General features: G+C 52.1%; 1 protein-coding gene across 3 annotated transcripts in view; it reads right to left on the bottom strand.

Annotated features, from left to right (window-relative positions):
* The window catches only part of ITGA11 (integrin subunit alpha 11), a 51,943-nt gene that overhangs the window by 15,300 nt on the left and 16,338 nt on the right, over nucleotides 1-20,305 (bottom strand). For 2 of the 3 annotated variants that reach the window (XM_075100791.1, XM_075100789.1), the window contains exons 3-17: nucleotides 15,816-15,925; nucleotides 13,481-13,572; nucleotides 12,985-13,099; nucleotides 11,310-11,437; nucleotides 10,582-10,730; nucleotides 9,702-9,846; nucleotides 9,103-9,268; nucleotides 7,941-8,011; nucleotides 6,977-7,121; nucleotides 5,060-5,208; nucleotides 4,637-4,777; nucleotides 3,391-3,597; nucleotides 2,772-2,902; nucleotides 1,917-2,083; nucleotides 422-564 (exon numbers count right to left, since the gene is read on the bottom strand). In XM_075100791.1, the coding sequence (XP_074956892.1) occupies nucleotides 422-564; nucleotides 1,917-2,083; nucleotides 2,772-2,902; nucleotides 3,391-3,597; nucleotides 4,637-4,777; nucleotides 5,060-5,208; nucleotides 6,977-7,121; nucleotides 7,941-8,011; nucleotides 9,103-9,268; nucleotides 9,702-9,846; nucleotides 10,582-10,730; nucleotides 11,310-11,437; nucleotides 12,985-13,099; nucleotides 13,481-13,572; nucleotides 15,816-15,925 (2,059 nt within the window). The remainder of the gene's footprint in view (nucleotides 1-421; nucleotides 565-1,916; nucleotides 2,084-2,771; nucleotides 2,903-3,390; nucleotides 3,598-4,636; nucleotides 4,778-5,059; nucleotides 5,209-6,976; nucleotides 7,122-7,940; nucleotides 8,012-9,102; nucleotides 9,269-9,701; nucleotides 9,847-10,581; nucleotides 10,731-11,309; nucleotides 11,438-12,984; nucleotides 13,100-13,480; nucleotides 13,573-15,815; nucleotides 15,926-20,305) is intronic. The other variant, XM_075100790.1, reaches the window with a different exon arrangement.

Consider the following 20,305-nt stretch of genomic DNA (forward strand, 5'->3'; position numbering starts at 1 on the left):
GGGACTGGCACGGAGGCATGTGGTTCCCAAAGCAAAAAAAGAGTTTTCACTGATTTTGGAGCAGGAGGCTCAGCCTGAGCCTGGCATCAGGAGTGCACGTGCTCCCTGAGAGCATGGCTAGCGGCTCGCGGAAGGGAGCACAGTGCAAGCCGGGGCTGCAATGAAGTCAGCGCTCAGGGACCCAGCAGCTGCCATGCACGCCAGCGGCTCCATTCCTGACCACATCAAACCCAGCGCGAAGAAATCCGACCTGAGGGGATGAGGCTCATTTCCAGCCCCCATGAAGCCATCGAGGCTCCTCCGACCACGTCCTGGCAAGTTGCTGTTTGCACAAAGTGGAGAGCATCTTTCCTCAGGCAGCTGGCTCTTCCCCGGGGCCGGCAGAGGAGGGGACCTCAGCCTTGTCCTACTTCACACTCACCAAGACGTGGAACTGGAGCCTGTCGCAGTGCTCCTGCCCGGCGAGCAGCACCAGCCCCTTCTGCGTGTGCCGCTCTCCGCTCTCGTCCAGGTGAGCCCGCGGCGTGTACCTGCGCTCGTCGATGGTGGCATTGTACCGCAGTGCTGGAAGGAGAGCAGTGCCGTCAGGGGTTAACGCGGGGTGGTGCGCGCTATATAGTGACACCGGGTCAAAAAATGGGCTTTTGTGGACTCAAACCCCGACTGCCCCTCTGGGAGGGGTGTGGCAGGCAGCATGCTAAGGGAAAACTGGGAAAAAAATCAGGTTATGGTTATTGTTACCTGTTTTTAACAGACATTTCTTTTGGGCAAAGCATCCACGCTCCAGGTCAAAAGAGGAACTTTTAAAATACATTACGACAAGGCACCCAGTAAAACCTGTGCAGGATATATAGGCGTCTGCCCTTTATATATTCACATGCTGGCCTGTACCAGTTCTGGAGGCATTGCATGCTGGAGCGCTCTCCTCTCCTGGGTGCTTTACTGGGTAACATTTGCTTCCTGCAGTGCTGTCAGAAAGAAACCGAAGGTCCCCAACCCGGTGCTGAGCAGGGGGGGGTTTGCACCCACTACACTAATGCAATGCAAAATGCTCAAGAAAGCAAAGAGCAACCGTCAGCCCTCAGCACGCACCATCGGCGGGGGGGATCTTCTGGGTAGAAATAAGTGTAAAAGTAAATAAATGGAGAAAACCCCACTCAGCTTTCTGTCCTGCAAGCTCCATGATTGTAACAGGGAGGAGGAAAACACTGGGTTTGATAGTACGAATCAAAATTCTTGCTCTAGAGGATGGGAGTGTTTCCTTTGGCTTCACTTGGGAGACCCAATTTTCCTTTGACAGCGTTTGCTGCCAGGTTGCAGGGAGCCAAGCTGCTATCGCTTCTCCCTGCTCCAGCTGAGTCATGGGCATCTGCTGGGTAGACACAGGGTCACAGCAACATGCAAGGGTTTAGTAGCAGAGCTGGCCAATAACTTCACAGAGATTCCCCGGGATATTAGGGAAACATGCACATATGGTCGGCAGATGTGTCCTGCTCCTGCAGCGGGGAGGATGGGTGAACTCTGCGGGACGTGGTCCGGGCACGTCACCTCCTGTCCCGCTGGCCAGTGGGATGGTGGTGACATCCCCGTCACACGTACCATGGCAAGACGAGTTGCAGGAGAGCTTGGCCCCAGGGCGTAGGTGAGAGAAGAGGTTAAACACGGGTAAGGTTGTATCCTTGGGGTGTTTCTTGGCACTGCTTAATGGCAGAGCCACTATCCCTGTTACATCAGCCAGGACAGGGACAAACTTGTGGGTATAAAAAGGGATGTGGCAGATGGCATGCGCGCTCCTCCAGGCACACCAAGCTCCTAGATGGTTTCCCTTGGTAGAAGCTGGGTGGTTCCTTGGGGCTGGAGACCTAAACAACACTAGAGTTGGGGTTTTTGTTCATGCAAGCAGCCACGCCGCTTACCTGCGCTGGCCATCTGGAAGTGAGCTGAGAGGAAGATGGCAGTGAAGCAGACGAAGGCTGACATGCAGGTGGCATCCTTCCCATTCCGCTTGCAGTCCTTGGTGAAGATGTTGATTTTGGAGGGCTCGAAGCGGATGCTGGCGTTGATCTGGACCACGCTGCGGGACCTGCGGTGTGAGCAAGGGTTGGGAGATGTGCTGGGGAACAGGATATCCGCAGGCGCCTGCAGCAGCCTCCAAAACAATCCCACACCTCTCAATTTGCCCTTTTCACACCTCTTCGCCCATTTTCTCAGTGTCAAGATGGTGCGGAGGAAGGCAAAAGGCCACAACAGTATGCTGATCTACTCTCAGCTCATCTATGTAGTACTTGAAGAATAAAATCTCTTGCATATATTTGCCTCCTGCTTATGCCAGTGAAGTAGCTCAGCACCAAGGGCAGGATTGGGCCCCTTGCACGCATGTGGCACTTTCCAAGGCACACCCAAGGGTGGCCCATCTCTGCTGGGCACAGCTCCCCCCTGTCCTAACAGCTTCAAGGGACTTCCAATTAATCAATATTTGAAAATATAAATTGTTCTTATCAAATAAGAACAAAGGAAGCCTGGGCAAATCACCACAAATCAGTCAGCTGGTTTGGAACTTCTGGGGAGCTAATGATGAAATTCAACGCAAACCCAACTCTGATGTCCTTCTAAGGCCCAAAGGCACTGAAATTCCCCAGCCCCACCGGACAGAGAGTCGTTATTGCGGAGAGATGGGCCAGATTGTTGGGACATCAGTTTTCCTCTGAAAAATGTCAGCATATTGCAAAGTGCTTCAGGCAGAGGAGAGTGCCAAACGAGACACAGCTAACCACAACAGCACGGCGTTCCCCAGAGAGCCGACGGCCAAGTCTATGAGCCCGTCTTCATTCAGGTCCAGCTGTCCATGGATGCTGCATCCAAAATACATCAGGCCTGGCGCGAGGTCTGCAGCCGCTATCCGCTGAAAAGCAAAGGGGAGAATCCAGTCTGGTTTCCAGCAGGAGCATCCATGCCTGTGAAGGAGGGTTTTGCCAGGCCGACCTCCACCACACCACTGAAGATGTCCCTTTCCAAGTCCCTTTCCCTTTCCAAGATTGCACCAAACATAATTTTCCAGGGAGCGAGAGCAGTTTCTCTTCAGAGGCACCATCCAGAGATTTCTGGTGAAATTACTCTGCATACTTATTATTTGTCACAAGCATAAGAAATATTTTATCTACAGCAATCCATTGCACCGAGTGCTAAGCATTGCCCCTAATTTCAAGCGTGCTTTCCATACCCTGCTTTTTCTTTGTCTTGGACCCCTCACGAAAATAAATATCCAGCAATAAGAATTAACAATGCAATACCGCATGTGAATTTATTGTGCTCCACCTGTCCTTAAAATGGGCACAAATGACATTTATTCTGGTGAAGGACGAGGACAACCGAAGCACCCAGGAGCCATACCTGCTTGTACTTCTTCAGGATGGTCTCTTTGAAGCCAAGGAAGATGTATATTGCTCCTTGGTGCTCGTCCTCCAAAGGCGCCCCGACGACAAGGTCGTTGTAGGAGTCCTGGTTGAGGTCGGGCACAGCGGCGATGCAGGAGCCGAAACGAGAGTTCTGGTAGCTCTGCAGATCGACGAGGGCACCGCTGGAAACGAAGCGGTTCTGCTGGGCCAGCCAAAGAGAAAAGGCAAACCCCCCCACCCCGGCAAAAACGTCAGCAGCAAGCGTGGCACGAGGAGAAAACCCTCAGAGGCAAGCAAACAAGACGCAGCGATATGCGAACAATTTCTCTAAGGAAGGAGGCGAGAGCCCTCCTGGGGCTGTGGGACTTTCTGCCCAGGATGTCCTTGGGGATGGATGAGCCCCGTGCCAGCCCCACACCTGCTTTGCCTTCCTTTTATAACAGCCTACGTGAATAATTGCATTAAATGTTGTCCTTTAGATATGGGGACTCCTGCTGCTCTGGGCAGGCTCTCTAGCCTTGGATATAGAGCACACCCTACTCACTGCCCCACATGCCCCTAGAGCCTGATGGATTTGGCTCAGAAACTGTATTTTCACCCAGATTTGAGGGCAGCAGGAAAGCTGGTCCTGCCCCAGAGCACTGCTGGGCACCAAGGCAGGGGATGGAGGTGGCACATTTTCTGTCTGTGCCCTGAAGCGATGCTGGAGGGACCAACCTTGCTGGCCCCCAGCACCCCATGCCTGGCCCAGCCTCCGGGCAGGAGGGCGTCCTTGGAGGGAAAGGTTCTGGGGGAGGCAAAGCAGATGGAGACTGTTTCTCCAGAGAGACACCCAGGTTGCAAAGACCCCGCCTTGCACCCTGTGCATCACCTCCTTGGGGCCAGGAAGGTCCCCCAGCTGGGAGCAACAAAACCTCGAGACGAGGCGGCTCTGCTCCAGCACAGGCTGGGCTCCCTTCGCTGGCAGCGAGCAAACCTCCTGAGATTGTTTATAAACAAAGAAAACAGAGAAATCCTCCTCGAGTCTTGCCGCAGCCACAACAGCGAGGCGCTGCCAAGCTCTGCTGCCTTTGGACCGGGCTGCTGCGCCCGGTGACGTTCGCAGGGAAGCTGCTGGGTTGTGCAGCCCGGAGCCACCCCAGGGAGGTGACACGAGGGGACACAGTGTAGTTCCCGTGCTAGTCCCCAAACACCCTGGCCCCTGTGGTGTCCCCAGATTGCCCCACGGTGCTGCCACGTACCTCCTGCAAGGTGTAGACGTAGACTTTCCCCCTCTCCCTGCCCTCGCTGAAGTACATGGGGGCTCCCACCAGCAAAACATCGGTGATACCATCACCGTTGACATCAAGGGAGTTGATCTCGCTGCCGTAGTAGGAGCCAATCTGGAGGAGACAGAGGAGGGGATGGGAGAAACGCTCCTGGCGTGCAGGGGCTCTGCCACCCTCCCTGGTGGGGACCGCAGGGACCTTCCAAGCCCCATCCCTGCTACAGCCGCGCTGGCCAGAGCTGCGGGTGCAGCGACAGCCAGGACATCTATCCAGCTGCTCGTGCGTGCGTTACGCTGCTGAGCCATTTAATCAGAAGATTTTGCAAAATGAAGGGGGAGGATTGATGGGGGAGCAACCCATCAGGTGGAAAAATCCATGCAACATCCTCAGCGTTACCTGCTCTCCCTTCAGTGCCTGGTGGATGGTGAGGTTTCGGTTGTTGTGCATGCTGAAAATGATGACTTTCCCGGTGTGGTTGAACCTGGGCGCTCCCGCAACGTAAATCCGCTCGTGCTTGGTGGATATGACGGAGGAGACGGTGTAACCTGGAAGGGGGGGCGGGTGTGGGGTGAGCACGGCCGAGCGGCTCCCTGCCTGCTCCCAGCCGCTGCCTGGTGCTCTGCTTCCCATTAGCCCCCAGCTGCTGACACAACTCTGGTCACCTCCCAGATGGGGAAGCTAGAAACCCAGATTTCTTTAAAGATAAAGTAATTCAAATAAATCCCAGCGCCCTGCGTCTGGGCTTTCAGCTGCCTCCTTGGGTCCTACCTACGCCCTGAGCAGCGCAGCCGCGCCAAGAGTTTTGGCACCGCCTAACGCAGCCTGCACACCCCGTGCAAAATCCTTCTCTCATCGAAGGCAAGTCCATTTCACAGCCTGATAAGTGCTTTACTTCAAGGCTCACATCAAGTTAAACAAACACGAGAAAGGTGTGTGCACACCAGGAGGCTGCGGCGCCTGCTGCGCTGCTCCTTTGAGACCCCGGCAACACCGCGACCAAAACCAAGCACGAAAGACTTTGCTGGTGCTTGACGTTAACATTCACAGTCCAGTAAAAGCCATGAATCCATCAAGACCGATGCTCATGAGCCCTTAGAGAAATCACCCTGTATAAGCGAACGACCCTGAGCAATCCCTCTTCCCTACCCAGCCTGGTTATTTTCTGCGCCAGGATCACTGACACCACACCTCACACGCTGGGCTGCGACACTTGCCTGCGTGTGCAGATGGGCTTATGTAGGAGTAAAAGTGCTGGGGCGGCAAAAACCTAGTTTTCAAACCCAGCTCCAGGTCCCTGCATGTTCACAGTCAGTTTTAAATGTTACTTATATTATTAGAAACTCAAAGCATGGCCAACCATGAAGCTGGATCAGATCGCTCGGGGTCACATCCAATTGAATTCTGAGTATCTTCAGGGATTATCAGGGTTTACAGACCCTTTTCCCTGGGCATTGGCTTCACCTGGGGTCTCTGTCTCCCTAAATATTCCCCTTCTGGAGGGGATATTTCTAAGCCAAGCATCAGCCTCGAAACCCCCAGGTCCCAGCGCTGGGGAAGCCGGGCTGCTCTGCAGAAGGATGCACCAGCGTTTCCTTAATATTTCTGGATTTCTTACTTCAGGTAATGGGAAAGACAGAGCCCAGCTGAGCTCCCACATACTGTCATGGGTACCCCTTGCACAGCCCCAGCTGTCCCTGCTCCAGGCCCTTGCAGCGAAGCCCAGGGGACACTCTGCTGTCACCCCAAGAGATGACCCACTTGTCCAGGCACTGTTCTTGTCCCCAGCAGAGAGAAGAGCCCCGACCACGCCGGTGGACGACCCCGCAGCATCCCACCCTGCTGCCTACCACGGGGCAGCTCAGCCTGGCACGCACATCTCCAGACAGAGGCTTCATTTTTGCAAACCAGGCTGATATTTTTACTCCAGGGTTTCAATAGCCGCACATGGAACGGATTAACCCAGCAGGTATTTCCTCCCTAGGCATGAAATTTCATCAGTGCTTTTTAAACCATTCCAGTAAGTGCTGTAGATGACCCGGGCTGGCCGGACTCGGAGCTACTTCTGCATTTAAATCACTTTTGTGGTCGACGCTGGGCTTTTCCCAGGTGAGGATGCTCACGGACTCTGCACCCCTGAGCAAGGGGCACACAGGTCTTGTGCTGATGGGGGCTTGCAAACAGCCCGGCACGGTACTGCCTACACCGGGAGCACTGGCTGCTATTAGTAATTTGAAAAATATGTTGTGCTTCCTATTATTAAGCAGAAAATCATGAATTCAGCTCTGGCAGTAGAGCCTCGTTTGGCTTTCTTACCTAAATATGCTCCGTGATTTTTCAGCTCCTCTGGGAACTCCTGGAGATAAGATTCCCGTAGGGGAATGACCTTCCCGCTGCTGGTTTCCTTCAGGACGGCTCCGTTCCAGTCGTAGGCACCCACCGCCCCCAGCAAGATCCCGTCCTGTGGGAGAGCAGGAGTAGTTTGAGGGGATTTCTTGCCAAGTGGAGATGATTCTCCCCCATGCTGCCCATGCTGGCAAAGCTGATTCATGCTGGGATGGATGAGGGAGCCCAATGGGCTGGTTTTGTGTGAGAACATGTATGGGGGTCCCTCAAAGCCCAAATCCTAGACTCTATGTTTATCGGAGGCTGTAGAGTGCAGAAGAGAAAACCAGCTGATGGTTCCTTCTAGAAATCACACATTTTACAAAAAAGGGGAGAAATGTCACAAATGGAAAAGAAAAAAATAAGCCACAATAATGAAAAAAATAATCAAGCAAACCGTTCTCCAAAGCACACCTGGAAAGATGGAGATTTTTAAATATGCTGAAATAAGATTTCCACCCCATCCACAACTTTTCAGCATGCTTTTCCTCCCCAAGAAAAGCCCGAGCAGAAATCCCTGCTGGCTTTTCGCCCAACCTGCCAGCCCACAGAGCCCGTGGGCAGAACGGGAGTGACCATCCTCTGCACCCCGTCACCGACCAGCGCCTTCTCCCACGGCACATCCCAGCACCTTGAGGCTGTGGCATCGGGAGGAGTTGCTGCAGGCGGCTCCTAAGGAAGGCACTGGTCTCCCAGCAGCTCCCTTCCCCATGGGATAAGCCAGCACCGGCAGCATTTTCTTCCTTATGCCGATATTAGCAATTTAGCTTCACGATCAATAACTTGCCCAGGACACCCATCTCCCCACCTGCCGCTGCTGTGATGGTAAAAAGCACCTTTAAAGGGTCCCTGCTTGCAAAGGTAGGAGCAAAGAAACCCATGTTTACTCTCTTACTTCCACAACATGTGATGAAAATCCAGTCTGGGACATTTCAAGGCCGAAGGAGATTTCATTCTTGTTGGTTCCTTTAAAAAAAAAAAACCACAAAAGAAAAAAGACAATTTATATTTAATGAAAATCTTTGCTTTCTTGGAAGAGCTGAGTGATGCCTCAGTGGGTTGGAGCGGGACGAGCCTCCACCTCCACCCCACCTGGGGCACAAACGACCTCAGTTGCCCCAAATGAGCCTGTTTCTCCCTAAATCACTGCAATTACACAAACCCGTGCTGCTAATAGATAGCGGGAGCTCTGCCACGGCACAGTTCTCTCCTTTCCTAGCTGCAAGGTCACTCAAAAATGTGAATTTAGAGGGTTTCACTTCATAATTGCAACTGGGTGATGCTTCTCACCCAGGGAAGCTTTCTTCCACTGAGAAGCGAGCTGGCTGGACCAAGGTAACTGTCAAACTGGTGGGGAATCTGTGAGCTGGTTTGACCAAAATTCCCCCAAACGCCGAGGTGTTCAGCTTCCAGTGAAAGCCCTCCATCTTCTGTTTCAATTGTTCATCCCAGGCTGTGCTTTTCCTATGATACTTGGATAAATTTACTTTTGGAGCCCGACAAACTTGTCACAAGGCGGTCAGAAGAGCTGTCATTTAGAACAAAAATATTTCCTGATATTTTCTTTCAGCCAACAAACCATAAAACCCCAGATTATTCCCACAACATCTGCCACCCCAGGGAGTCCCTGGCAGTCAGTGTGTGGTTTTTGCCTGCTTATAACCCATCCGGGTTTGCATGGGGTTTGATGGGTGAGAAAGATGCTGACACCCAGGTGACCCCCATGCCAGGTGTGAAAGGTTTGCCATAAATGACAGAGCCATCACAGCTCTGCAAATAACAGTTACAAGAATGAGGGGTCACCTTTCCAGGAGAGGATATCTGTGCTTGTGATGCTTGAGGGATGCAAACCACTCAAAATAAAGACATTTCTTTATATATGAAGATATTCAAAGTGTGATTTTAGGCTCTGTACCAAACAGATATTAGGGAAACCCCCAGTATGACCCATTCAAGTTCAGCAAACTTGAACTTGAACAGAAAGGGCCAACAGCACATCTGAAGCAACCTGCTGCAGCCTGGCCGGCCGGGATCTGTTGGGGAGGAGCATCGCTCACCTTCCAAGCTAAATATCCTTTCACCCAGCGCATCCACGATGTCTTTGAGTGCTGCTTCATCCGTGACGTTAAAGAAATGCTTTTCATCCGGGTCGCTTGCTATAAATTTTATCTCATTCAAAAAGGCTTCGGGATTGATTCCTCTTCTGTTATAATAACCCAACACCTAGGTTTGAAATAGATACGCAAGACTCAGGGGTTTTCCTGCAGTGGATGGAGCTGTCCCAAAGCCCCGAGTGGGGGTTGTCTGTGCAGAAGGAGCCTGAAAGCCTTGGCATCTGACACCCCGTTGAGGGAGCAAACCAAGGAGCTGCTGTAATTCCTCCAGGCAACCCAGGCTGGGCACCCCTCATGCCATTCGGGGGCCCTGTGCAATGCAAGGTCCTGCCTGTCCCCAGCCACGGCACCTGCTCCGGCAGAGCCGAGCATTCCGCAAAAGCAGGACCAACAAGAAGGATCCCTGCGAAGGTGTTGGGAGTGGTGAAGGTGGGCTGCACTGCCAGCCCCGTTGCATTGGGGTGCACGGGGCACCGCCACGCTCTGCACAGCTTTTGCAGCCATTTGTTGCTGAGAGAAACCGCCCCCCGCCCCTGACTTACTGCCACCGCGTATCTGGTGACATTGTCCTTCTCGCTGTCCTCAATCACCTTCTCCAGGTCTGGGCTGTCGTGCGACTCTCCATCTGTGATTACAATCATTACTCTCTTTGCCCCTTTCCGGCCACCTTTCTGAAACGCTTCCGAGCTGCAATTGAAGAGATGCCCTGGGCTGCTCAGCCTCGCCAGGCGGGTCGCGGCTCCCACCGCCGCGCGCTCGCCGAAGCCCCCGTGGCTGCCGAGGCGCGCGCCCCATCGCCCCCATCGTAAAGCTCCGAGGGGCGTTGGGTGGGCTGCTAGCCCTTGGGGAGGCGCCATGGGGTGGAGGACCCTCGAAAAATATTTTAGGACTTTAAAAGGGGATTTTTTCCACCGACGGAGCTGGCTGCTTGCAGCAGAAGTGCCTTTGATTCAGCAAAATGACATAAACCTGCAGCAGGAATACTCGTCAGGCTGCAGGAAAGAAGCACGGGAGCAGGCGCTTGTCCCAGATAACGGAGGCGATGGAGCTGCGGGTCGGGGCTGTACTGAGCTCCCAGGTACCCGGCAGATACAGATGCTGCGGTGCCCGGGGCAGATGTGGGGGTTGCGTTTGGGGGGCTGAGAGCTCAGCTCTGGGTGCTTTCAGAAAGAGGATACGTTTTCAGAGTCTGCCTCTGCGCCCTCCTTCTGGTCCAGCTGAAACCGAGGACGGAGCAGTTTTGCAAAGCATCATTTGTAAAGCATCAATTTAGGACTGAGCGGTTTTGCAAAACCATTTTTAGCCTGGCGGTATCTCCTACTTTCTAAGCAGCGAGGAAAAGTGAAGGGGAGAGAGGGAAGAAAAATAAACAGTTATTTTAAATTTGTTATCAGGAGGAACAGGAAAGTGAGAGATTTTTACCGAGCAAACTCTATCCCATAGGCAGTCCTGGTCTCTGTACCTCCTCTTTGCTCTATGTGACTGGCAGCCGCTACCACATCTTTTACAGACCTGTAGTCATTTAAATGAAACTCATGGACGACATCTTCTCCGTACTGAACAACTCCGACCTAGGGGTTAAAGGAATATCACGAAGGACGCCAACAACTCGCCGCGTAGCGAGGGCCTGCGACACATCGAGGACGCTTTGCCAACCACGTGAAATAACTGCCACCGTTAAAAAATCGGTCGCCCTGTTCCCATTTGCCCCCATTTGCCTTCTACGGGACCACTGATAACGCCCAATTTCGATTCTATTCTCTGCCAGCTCGCGCCCACGCGCGGCCGCCCCTGCCCTGCTGTGAAGGTTTGGGGTGAAGCAGATGTGCTGTGCCCCAGTGCGGCCCCACAGCGCCTCCAGATGGGGCCCGATGGGGGTTATTCGTGCAAATTATTGAGGATATACCTGCGCAAATCCCTGCCCAAGTGCTGCTCTCTCCATGGCTCATTCAGGGGTATTAACGTGAGCGTTATTTCCATGGGCTCAGCTTTAAAAGCCATACATTGAAAGTTTATTTTGAAAAAGCGTGGCGCCCATTCACAGCACGGTGACGGAACAAGGGCATCGCAAAGGGCCCCGTGAGCGCGGCCAGAGGACTCTGCACGACACGGGGGGGGACGACACACGAACAACTTGTGCAGGGGCTTACTTGTATCTGGCCGGGGCCAATATAAAATTTTTTCAAGATGTTTATCAGGAAGTGCTGAACTTCAACCCAAGGATATATGCTGTTTGATCCATCCAGAACTATGATTATGTCCATGTACGTCTGGCATCCTGTGAAAAATACGCAGCGTGTTATTGAAAGACCTTGGCAACACTTGCAAAGGGGAGATTTATGGTGTCATTCCTCGCAGCCAGGTACTCACTCTTATGATTTGTTTGGAAAAAAAAGCGCCTTATTTCAATCATTCACAAAGACCTTTGGGCTTCAGCAAGGTAGAGAGAGCCACAAGCATCCTCTCTCTGCCGAGAAAAGACTGGGTAACTTTCTAAGAATAACACTCAGCGGTGTCTTTTCTGATTCAGATCTGGACCTTTATCCAGTCTAATATAGTTGCATACTTCAAAGAGTGGCCCGCTGCAGGCAGGATCCGGCCTCCATCCCTCCCACCAAGCAATGCCTTACCCCTGAGTCACTCCTCAGCCCTGCCTGTACTCGCCATATAATGCAAGTCGGGCATTTCCTCCCCTTCCCATTAAATCCTCAGCGACGAGGCAGCCAAAAACCCCAGCGAGGACCCCAGGGCTCAGCCCAGCAGTATGAGCCGCAAAGGATTTAGGCAGTGAACATGTTTTCAGCAGTGAAAACTGCTCAGCATCATCTCTCTATCTTGCTTATATTTTAGAACATTATTTAGAAAAGCTGCAGAAACCCAAAAGATGCTGAACTTTCCCATGGCAGATATTTATCGGTTGCCCTTTTCACCTACGGTAGACATTTATTGGTTAACGCATCCATGGACTGGAGTCCCACATGGGGTCTCTCCATCACTGTGGTCCTCAGCCACGTGACACCACCTCGAGCCCCCGCTCGCCCCGGGACCCCGGGAGAGGAGCCGACTCTCTGCATCCCACTCGCTAAATGATAACGCTCTGCACGTTAACCACCCTCTCCCTAAAAAACCAGTAACTCTGCTGCAGCAGGGGCTAAAGGCATCTCCTGGCCACAAAGAGGGAAGCGACACTGAGAATTTGCTGGTGGGCTCTGCCTTTCCTGCCTCTGCCCCCAAAAAGTCCTGTTTTCCCGTGCCCTGCTCTATGCCGTGAGAATTAATTGATGCTAAACGAGTGATGGAGCTGGAGCATCGCAACCCATGCCAGGCTGGGGCAAGGAGCTTCTGGGAGCCCCGATGGTGCAGGACAGGCTTTTGCAATTCCTTACCACCTACAGGGAAGCCAGGAAGCTTATTTAATGCCTCAAAAATAAAATCACGTACCCAAACTTACAAATTTGAGCCAAAATATTTAGCTTTCAGTCAATGAACTCTTTGTCTTGAGTGGCCAAGGTCTGAATTCTTTCCCTATTTTTCCTTCCTAGCTGCTGTGATAAAATATTCTGGATACTTTTATTTCTGGTTTTGGAAGAATAAGGTAATTTTTGTCTTCCCCGGGTGTCAGTCAAAAGGAAAATGTTTACCAGATGTCTGTGTACGTAACCCCCTTTGAATCACTTCCCTGCAACCATTTCCTCTGCTCTCTTGCCTTCTCTTAAACACTGACATCGCTTTGTTTTCTCAATGGGGCTGAAGTGATTAGAGAACAGAAGTTCCCTCTGACTTCAAAGGCGGGGTTAGAGCTGCAGGGCAGATTGTTTCTCGTACTCTGCAGAGCCGGAGCCACCGTCTTGGAGAACCTAAAGTTGGAGTTGACCCGGGAGCACATGCCCGTGGTGTAGTAGGAGCTCCCGCACTCGTGGGACCAGAGAGGGCTACAGGCCTGGGGGGAAAAAGATCAAGCGTCAGGGATGGGTTAAAAAATGGCCACTTTTTAATTGCTGCTTTTCAAGGCTGTCCTTCTCTTTGGCATCTATTTCCCCCGTGGAAGATGAGAGTGCATGAGGTTTCTGAGCCCCGTGGTGCATGCAGCATATGTAAAAATATGCAGAGAGGTGTGTTTGCACGCCTTTACATGTATGTGCACATGCATCTGGGCTTGCACGCCTTTACACGCACGTGTGCAGATATCTGGGCTTGCACGCCTTTACATGCTCGTGTACGGGCGCGTGGGCTTGCACGCCTGTACACGCTGAGGTACGTGCACCTTGCAGCGACCTCCCCGCGCAGGGACCCCGGGCCGTGCCGACCCCCCGCTCCTCACCAGAAAGCTGTTGTCCTTGGGGTTGGTAGCCAGGCTGAGGCCGAGGCGCATGTTGTCCTTCCGCTCGGAGACGTTGGAGAGCGTTACCCGTCCTTCGGAGAGAGGATGCAGTTAGGGACCGCCACCGGGCAGGATGCCAGCCGCCCGGCCCATGGCCCCCCAGTTGCTCCCCAGCACTGCTGGAGCAAGAGGGAACCCAGCCGACCGCTGGAGGAGAGCTGTCTTGCCATGCTTACGCTGCCGACTTCGCCCTTGTGCAATCTTTTTTTGGAAGCAGCTGTCAAGACAAGAGCTGGGCTTTTTCTTAGACGCCACAACCAACAAAAGAGAAATGTCTTCTAGGGAATGAAACCGTGAGTCAGAGCCAGCATCCCTTACATAGCCTTTAGGAAGAAAGGCCTCTGAGCAGCTCTAGCATCTCATCTTTTGTTGTTGGGCCAGCAGTGGCTGATTTATCTTTGTGCATTGCTTTCGTTTCCTGTGCCACAGCCCAGAAAGCGGGACTGGCCCCCAGGGCAGCCCTGTCTTTCGGTTGATGCTAATATCGCTTAGCTGTGACACAAACGCCGCCTAACCCAGCCATCCCTCCACTTCAGGGGGCAATGCACCTCCCTGCTCCCCCTTTGTTATGCCCAAGAAGCAAACTGAGAATGAGGAAATTGGGTAATTAATGATAAAAGTGGGGGGTTGGTTTCTTTGCCTGCGGCCTTTGGAGGTTTCTTACCGAGGTTTAAACTGAGGGGAAGCTCAGAAACCGAGATCCACAACCTGGAGGTCGAAGGAGCTCCAGCTGAGCAGCTTCCAATAGCCCCTGCGTGCCCTGAGCTTGCTCCAATGCTGTCTGCATGCACAATGCAGCAAAGCCAGAGAATAAGGGGCTTTAGCCCATGTTATAAATCCTCCAGGATCCTGGCTGCAGATGCTGACACCCCGCTGTCCTGCTCTGGTACCCGGGGATGCTACACCGTGCGACCGCAGCTCTGCCGTGGGGAGCAGGGCGCTCCCCGGCAGCTCGGCTGAGCCCCAGTGCCCCGGCATCTCGTGCTTCTCCATGCTACGGTCGCCTCTGCGGCACGCTCGCTGTCAGCTCGGCAACCCTCCCCAGGCAGCTCCACTTCTGGCTTTACTCAAATGGCCTCAGTGGATTGTGCTAACTAGACAAGTTAATTGGGAAAAACATAAAATAGGATGTGCTCATGGAGCCCATCTTTTCATATGAAACTTGTTTCCAATGGAAAAGAATTGCTTTTTAGCCAGATTCAAATTTACACACACAAGAGTTTTATTTCCTTGAAGAATCTCAATGTTCTCACAGCAAATAACAACAAAAAAAAAAAAAAAAAAAGGGGGAAAAGGAAATAATGTTAAAAAAAAAGATTTGGAGCAAATCAATCAAATATTGTAGATGATCCTAAGTTCCTCCTCGCTTATCAGCTCTGGTAGAAACCCAGGATAGTTCAGATTCATAATGATGAAAAATAAAGTGAGAACATCTGCTCTGGATGCTCCAGTGTTAAGAAATCCCAGCCCTCGCCCCCAAAGCCTGCAACGCTCCTCAGGGCCATGAGAAATTCCCCAGCTCTCACATTGCCTGATGAGACAGGACGTGCCTGTTGGGCGTCCCACTTTGGGCAGCAAAGGGGACTTGTCCCCCCCGTGCCTTGCACTGCCCTGACCTGGAGGAGGGCATGTCCTGATACCGCGGGACTGTGCTGTCGGTGTCGGACCAGCCTGAGAAACCCCGAGCAAGAGCTTGCTCTCTCTATCCAGGGAGGTGGGATTGGGTTGTCCACGGGACCGGAGCACCCCCGGGGTCTCTCCTCCTGTGACGGCAGTGATGGGGCGCAGGGGTGGTGGGGCTGGGTGATAATTCCCCAAATACCAAAGCCGCAGGGACAGGCTGGATGCTGGGAGCAAAACTTGCCTGCGCCCTGGGAGCCTGCTGCGGTGGGCACTTCGTCCGAGCATCCCCCGGAGAGGGAATACAGACACCGCCACGTGCAGTCAGGTATTTGCTACTGGGACTATTATCCTTTGATGAGTTTATCCTGATCATTTAATAAAGGAGTTTAAGCTATAATGAATAAATACCTTTTTTACTTTATTCTGATTTGCTTGATTTTACCCTAGCGCTGCTTAAAGCTCAGCCCCAGGAGTAACATGAACACCTGAAATAATTCCTTATCTAAAAATCCTCCTAAAACACGCAGTTGCCACACTTTTAGGGACCATCTGGGCAGCGCGACAGGGTGCATCTTTACAGACCAAAGCAGCGATGAAAAGCACCATGCTGAGAACGCCCCGTCCCCCTCGCTGCCCCACGGGTGTGCGGTACCTAGGTTGAGTTTGGTGCAGTTGCTGTGGGTGTCGCTGGTCACCGGGCACTTGTAGACATCTCCTGTCTTCTGCTGGCCGTTGGTTTCGTAAGGAGCTCCCACCACCAGCCTGTGGGAAAGAGGGGTCCGTCAGTGCCCGGAGGCTGGGTGGGAGGCATGGGAGGGGAACCCCCTGGGAAAAAGGATTCCCCAGCCCAAGCCCATGGCTCTGGAGGTGTCAGGTGAGGGTCCCTTGCTGGGGCAACACTGTCGTTCCGCTGACCTGACTCAGCGCAAGCAACAAAAGCCTAGTTTTGACTTTCCCTTCCCACGACAGCAGGCAGCAGTAAACCAGGCACGATGACTCACTGCTGCTTGGAAGTAATGGCCATCAGATGCAACCAGGGGCGAATGAATGCTGGCTGGCAAGAGAGGTGTGCAAAACCATCTGAGGATGGTGGGGAGGAGCGGGGGACCCCCCCACGACCACCTCAGCTCACAGCTGGCACCAGCACCGAAACCCTCAGCATCTGTCTGAGGTCCCATGGTGGGCACGGCTGGCCCTGGGGAGGGGGGGATGGAGGTATTGCTTCTCACCGCTGCACCCTTTCGTGCCAGGGATGTCTTCAGGACTCGGAAATGTATGAAGGAATCCTGCCTAGCGATACCCAAAGGAATAGCAAGCAGCTGGTATAGCAGTAACAGCAACTCACACTGGGATCTGCAGGGAATTTTCCCCACTAAAAAGCTGAAAAAGGTAATTTCCAGGAGTTTTGCTCTGACCTGGGGTTGTTCATTTATGAGCAGCCCCGAGCGGTACGTTAGGATCCCCAGCTAGCGGCGGGTGAAGTCGTTGGGCATCTATCTGTTCTTTAAAATAAGAGGAGCTGATAAAAACAGATCCATCCACCAAGGGCGCAGGCCACCAGTCGGGATGTATTTGGGACATTGCAAGCATTTTTCTCACTTTTTTTTCTTGTGGACTTGACCAGAATAGTGCAAACCAGCAAACCAAAGGAGGAGGAGAGCAGGACCTGAGGAATTCGGCCATTCCTTCCAGGCTAGTTCAAAAATACCCTGAACCACAGGTTATTGGCATCTTCTGCTCCCAATGTGTTAGCCTCAAAAGACAAAAAAATCTGCTCCATTGCTTTTTTGCTTTCAAAATTCTATCGGTGGATGCAACCATCCAAGTCTGGATCGCCAGATAAACAGGACCTCTTTTGTTCTGCACCGCCCTACCCAGCAGCTGGCAAAGCAACCGTCCCCAGCACAGATGTTCCCTGTTAGACCAGAAATGGTCATTTTTCAAAAAATGCTGCTTCTACAAAGACGCTAAACACTCATTCTTTTATTCCATCGCTGTAAAATGGGATTGCTCACCAAATTAAAAGCTCCAAAATCTAAGCGGCGTTTAAGGGTTCTTGTGGAAATACTTCCTGTCTTACAGCTTCGCTGCTAACAAGGAGATTAATCAGGGGAAAATAATAACCATCTGGAACTGTCCTCGACAGCATCCAGAAGTTCAGGGAAATTTGGTACCTTCTCCCTGACCTGCACAAGGAGTTTGCTCACCTCCCTCTGCCGCACCATCAAAGCCCGTTTGCTCGTGATCAGAGGCGGGGGGGAAGGTGGAAGATGGGAAATAGTGAAAGAGCGTGGGAGGGGGTGAGGAAAACACCTTGAGGATGAAAAGAAAGGAAGGTTGAGACACCTCAGAAGATGACGTTCTCATTTTTTAGTTCTTCATTCCAGTAGGAGAGTCTAACATAAACAGGATTTAACATTAGCTTCTCAGAGCAGCTCCACCTCCACGTGTCCCTGCACTGCGCAGCAGGAAAATCCCGGCTGGGACTTTCCCATTAATTAATATTCACATATAAATACTATCACACTACGCACTAATAAATATTCCCAAAACCAGTGGTTATTAGGTCGAAGCATCTCTTTGAAACGTGAGGTGACGATGAAGGCAACGCCCCAGTCCCCCCAATTCCCCAGCCCTACCTCAGGGCTGGAAGCTCAAAGAAAGCCCAGATATTTGCAGACGCTGCCGTGAATGCAAAGGGGTCGTGAAGCTCATGCAAACGGAACTTCTGTCTCCCAAAGACAAGGGCATTGTTTTCCCTTTTTGGTTAAATTTAAATGATTAATTAGCTGAGGCTGTCAAATTCTCATGGAAACGTGGCAGCTCGGGAAAAAGGCTTTTCCAGCTGTTTGAAAGGTGCCGGTTGCAGGGATGCTGTAAGTGTTCCCTGAAGTCGGCTGTCAGAGACGCTGCTCTACTCACCAGCTGACGGGATGCTCACAAACCTCTTCCTTTACTTTGTGGTTTGTAAACCTGTGCTCTAAGTGGTTTTTTTTTCCTAAAAACTAAAAAAATCCCATCCCAAATCACCCAGACCCAATTGGCGCATCCTGCTGCAGCAGGGAGCCATCCCCTGCTCCATCCCAGCTCTCCCTCTCCCCACGCACCCTTGGGTCACCCCAAATCCCCCCCTTCATGCTCCCTGGAGGGTTGCAATCCCCGCCCTGATGCTAAACAAGCAAAGCCCTCTGCAAAGAGGGAAGCGGCAGGCCCTTGCGTCACGACTTGGCTAATAAATGAAGCTTTAAAAGAGAATAAGAACCAAACAAGCCCGCCCTCGCCTTCCTTTTCATGTGCTCCTTATGGGGAAAACAAAAGCATAAAAAAGGGATTAAATGTGAAAAGCACAGACTGCTCAGAGCAACATGTCTGAGTACATATTTTTAACTTTCATCCTGGGGAGAAAAAAAAAGGAAAATGAGGCCGTTGGTGGAAATACCCGAGAAACCTCTGCTCTGCCTGTGCGGTGAGGGGAGTGGAAACCCCATTTCTGCTCTGCCAGCGAAGCACCCGTGCTGGGTCCCGCTTCCCAGCGCCCTGCCCGGGCTGGGGCCGCGGCCGCTGTGTCCGTCGCTGCAGGCTGGGCAAGTCTCACAGCAAACATCAAAAGGATGCGTTGAGCTCAGTTTGCATTTTTTCCCCACCGTTTTAAATGATTTCGTTACACGTGCACGAGCGGCGTGCGCAGTGCTGCTGGCACAACAGGGCAACATAAAACCTGAAACGCTGCCGTGCTTCAGTGTCTGCAGCAATTCGAGTCACGGCTGCTCGGTACTGATTGACTTACTGGGGTGTTTGTTTTTTCCTTTAGTCAAAACATTATCTGGTGAAATTCCCTGTGTCACAGACATTAATTCATGCCAGTTATCTCAGTACCGAACCCAGTAAATTATGTTTGGCTGGAGCACATCTCCTAGAAAAACATCCGTCCCTGGTTTGAAGGCAGCAGGCGATGGAGAAGCCAGCGTGTCCCTGGGAAATCTGTCGCAGAGTTCAGTGCTTAAAAACGCGTGGCAGTTTGGCTGTACCTACAGCCTCCTGCGCGGAGCCGGAGGGATGTACCCATCCCCAGCATCCCCTCCCGGAGGAGTGAACCACCACCACCATCAAACCTCCACCGACAGCTCTGGGTCTGGTTCTGCTTCTTTTCTTTAACCCCTATTTACCTTCATTTGTTGTTATTTATTGCATAAATGTTTAATTCCTGCCTGTTGCCCCTAAAGTGCTGTTGGCTTTCACCTCCACTTTCTCCTGCCAGGGCTTTATTACCCAGTGTCTTTGCTTGGCTGTAGCTCAGCCCCTTGCCCCATAGACATGATCCCACACCCCAGAGATCCCTCAGCCTTTTTGCATCCAGCAAATTCCTGACTTTTTAAGGGAACAACCCCCACCCCCGGCACAGCAGGCTCCATGGGTGCATTGCAGAGAGGTTGCAAAGCTCATTTTGAGCCTCAAGATATTTTGATTAAATGGAAAGAAATGAGGAAAGGAAGGTATGTCTAGCTGGTGATCCGGGAATGCAGGGATTAGGGAGGAACGGAGAAGAAACTATGCTTTTCACAGGATTTTTCAATCAATGGGACACTTAATCTCCTGCAAGGCAAATTCACTTGTTAATTTATTCAAGATGGAACTGGATGAAGAAGTGATTAAGGAGGTTCAGGAAAAGGGAGAGTTCAGCTGTGGAAAACTTTAAGTGGGATCGGGGCTCCTTGGAGGGAGTGTGACAGAGGAATGGCCTTTGAAATGTTTTTCTCCACATTGGCAATGGTGGAAAAAAATACCTAGTGGGAGTCCAAGGAGAGGCAGAAATGGCAGAGAAGTCAAAGAGATGGCGGCATACCAGGATGGGGGACCTGAAAATGAGTCCCTGGTCTGACAGCAGCTTTCTGCGTGGCCTCCAGCAAGTCATTTTATCAATGTGTGGTGATTTTTTTAAACCTTTAAGTACAAGACAGCTCTACTGAAGAGCACAGGCAATGCAGGATGGCTCTGCTGATGGTGAGGATCCCATCGCCTTGCATGGGCAGCAACAGACAGACGGCTGCTCCAGCCAGTTCTGCTCCCCACGAGCAGAGAAAACTTGTGTGTCGGTGACCGAGGGCCACCACGAATGGGAAATGGGGCAAACATCTGCGGCCG

The sequence above is a fragment of the Phalacrocorax aristotelis genome, chromosome 7 (assembly GCF_949628215.1).
Source record: "Phalacrocorax aristotelis chromosome 7, bGulAri2.1, whole genome shotgun sequence".
NCBI lineage: Eukaryota > Metazoa > Chordata > Aves > Suliformes > Phalacrocoracidae > Phalacrocorax > Phalacrocorax aristotelis.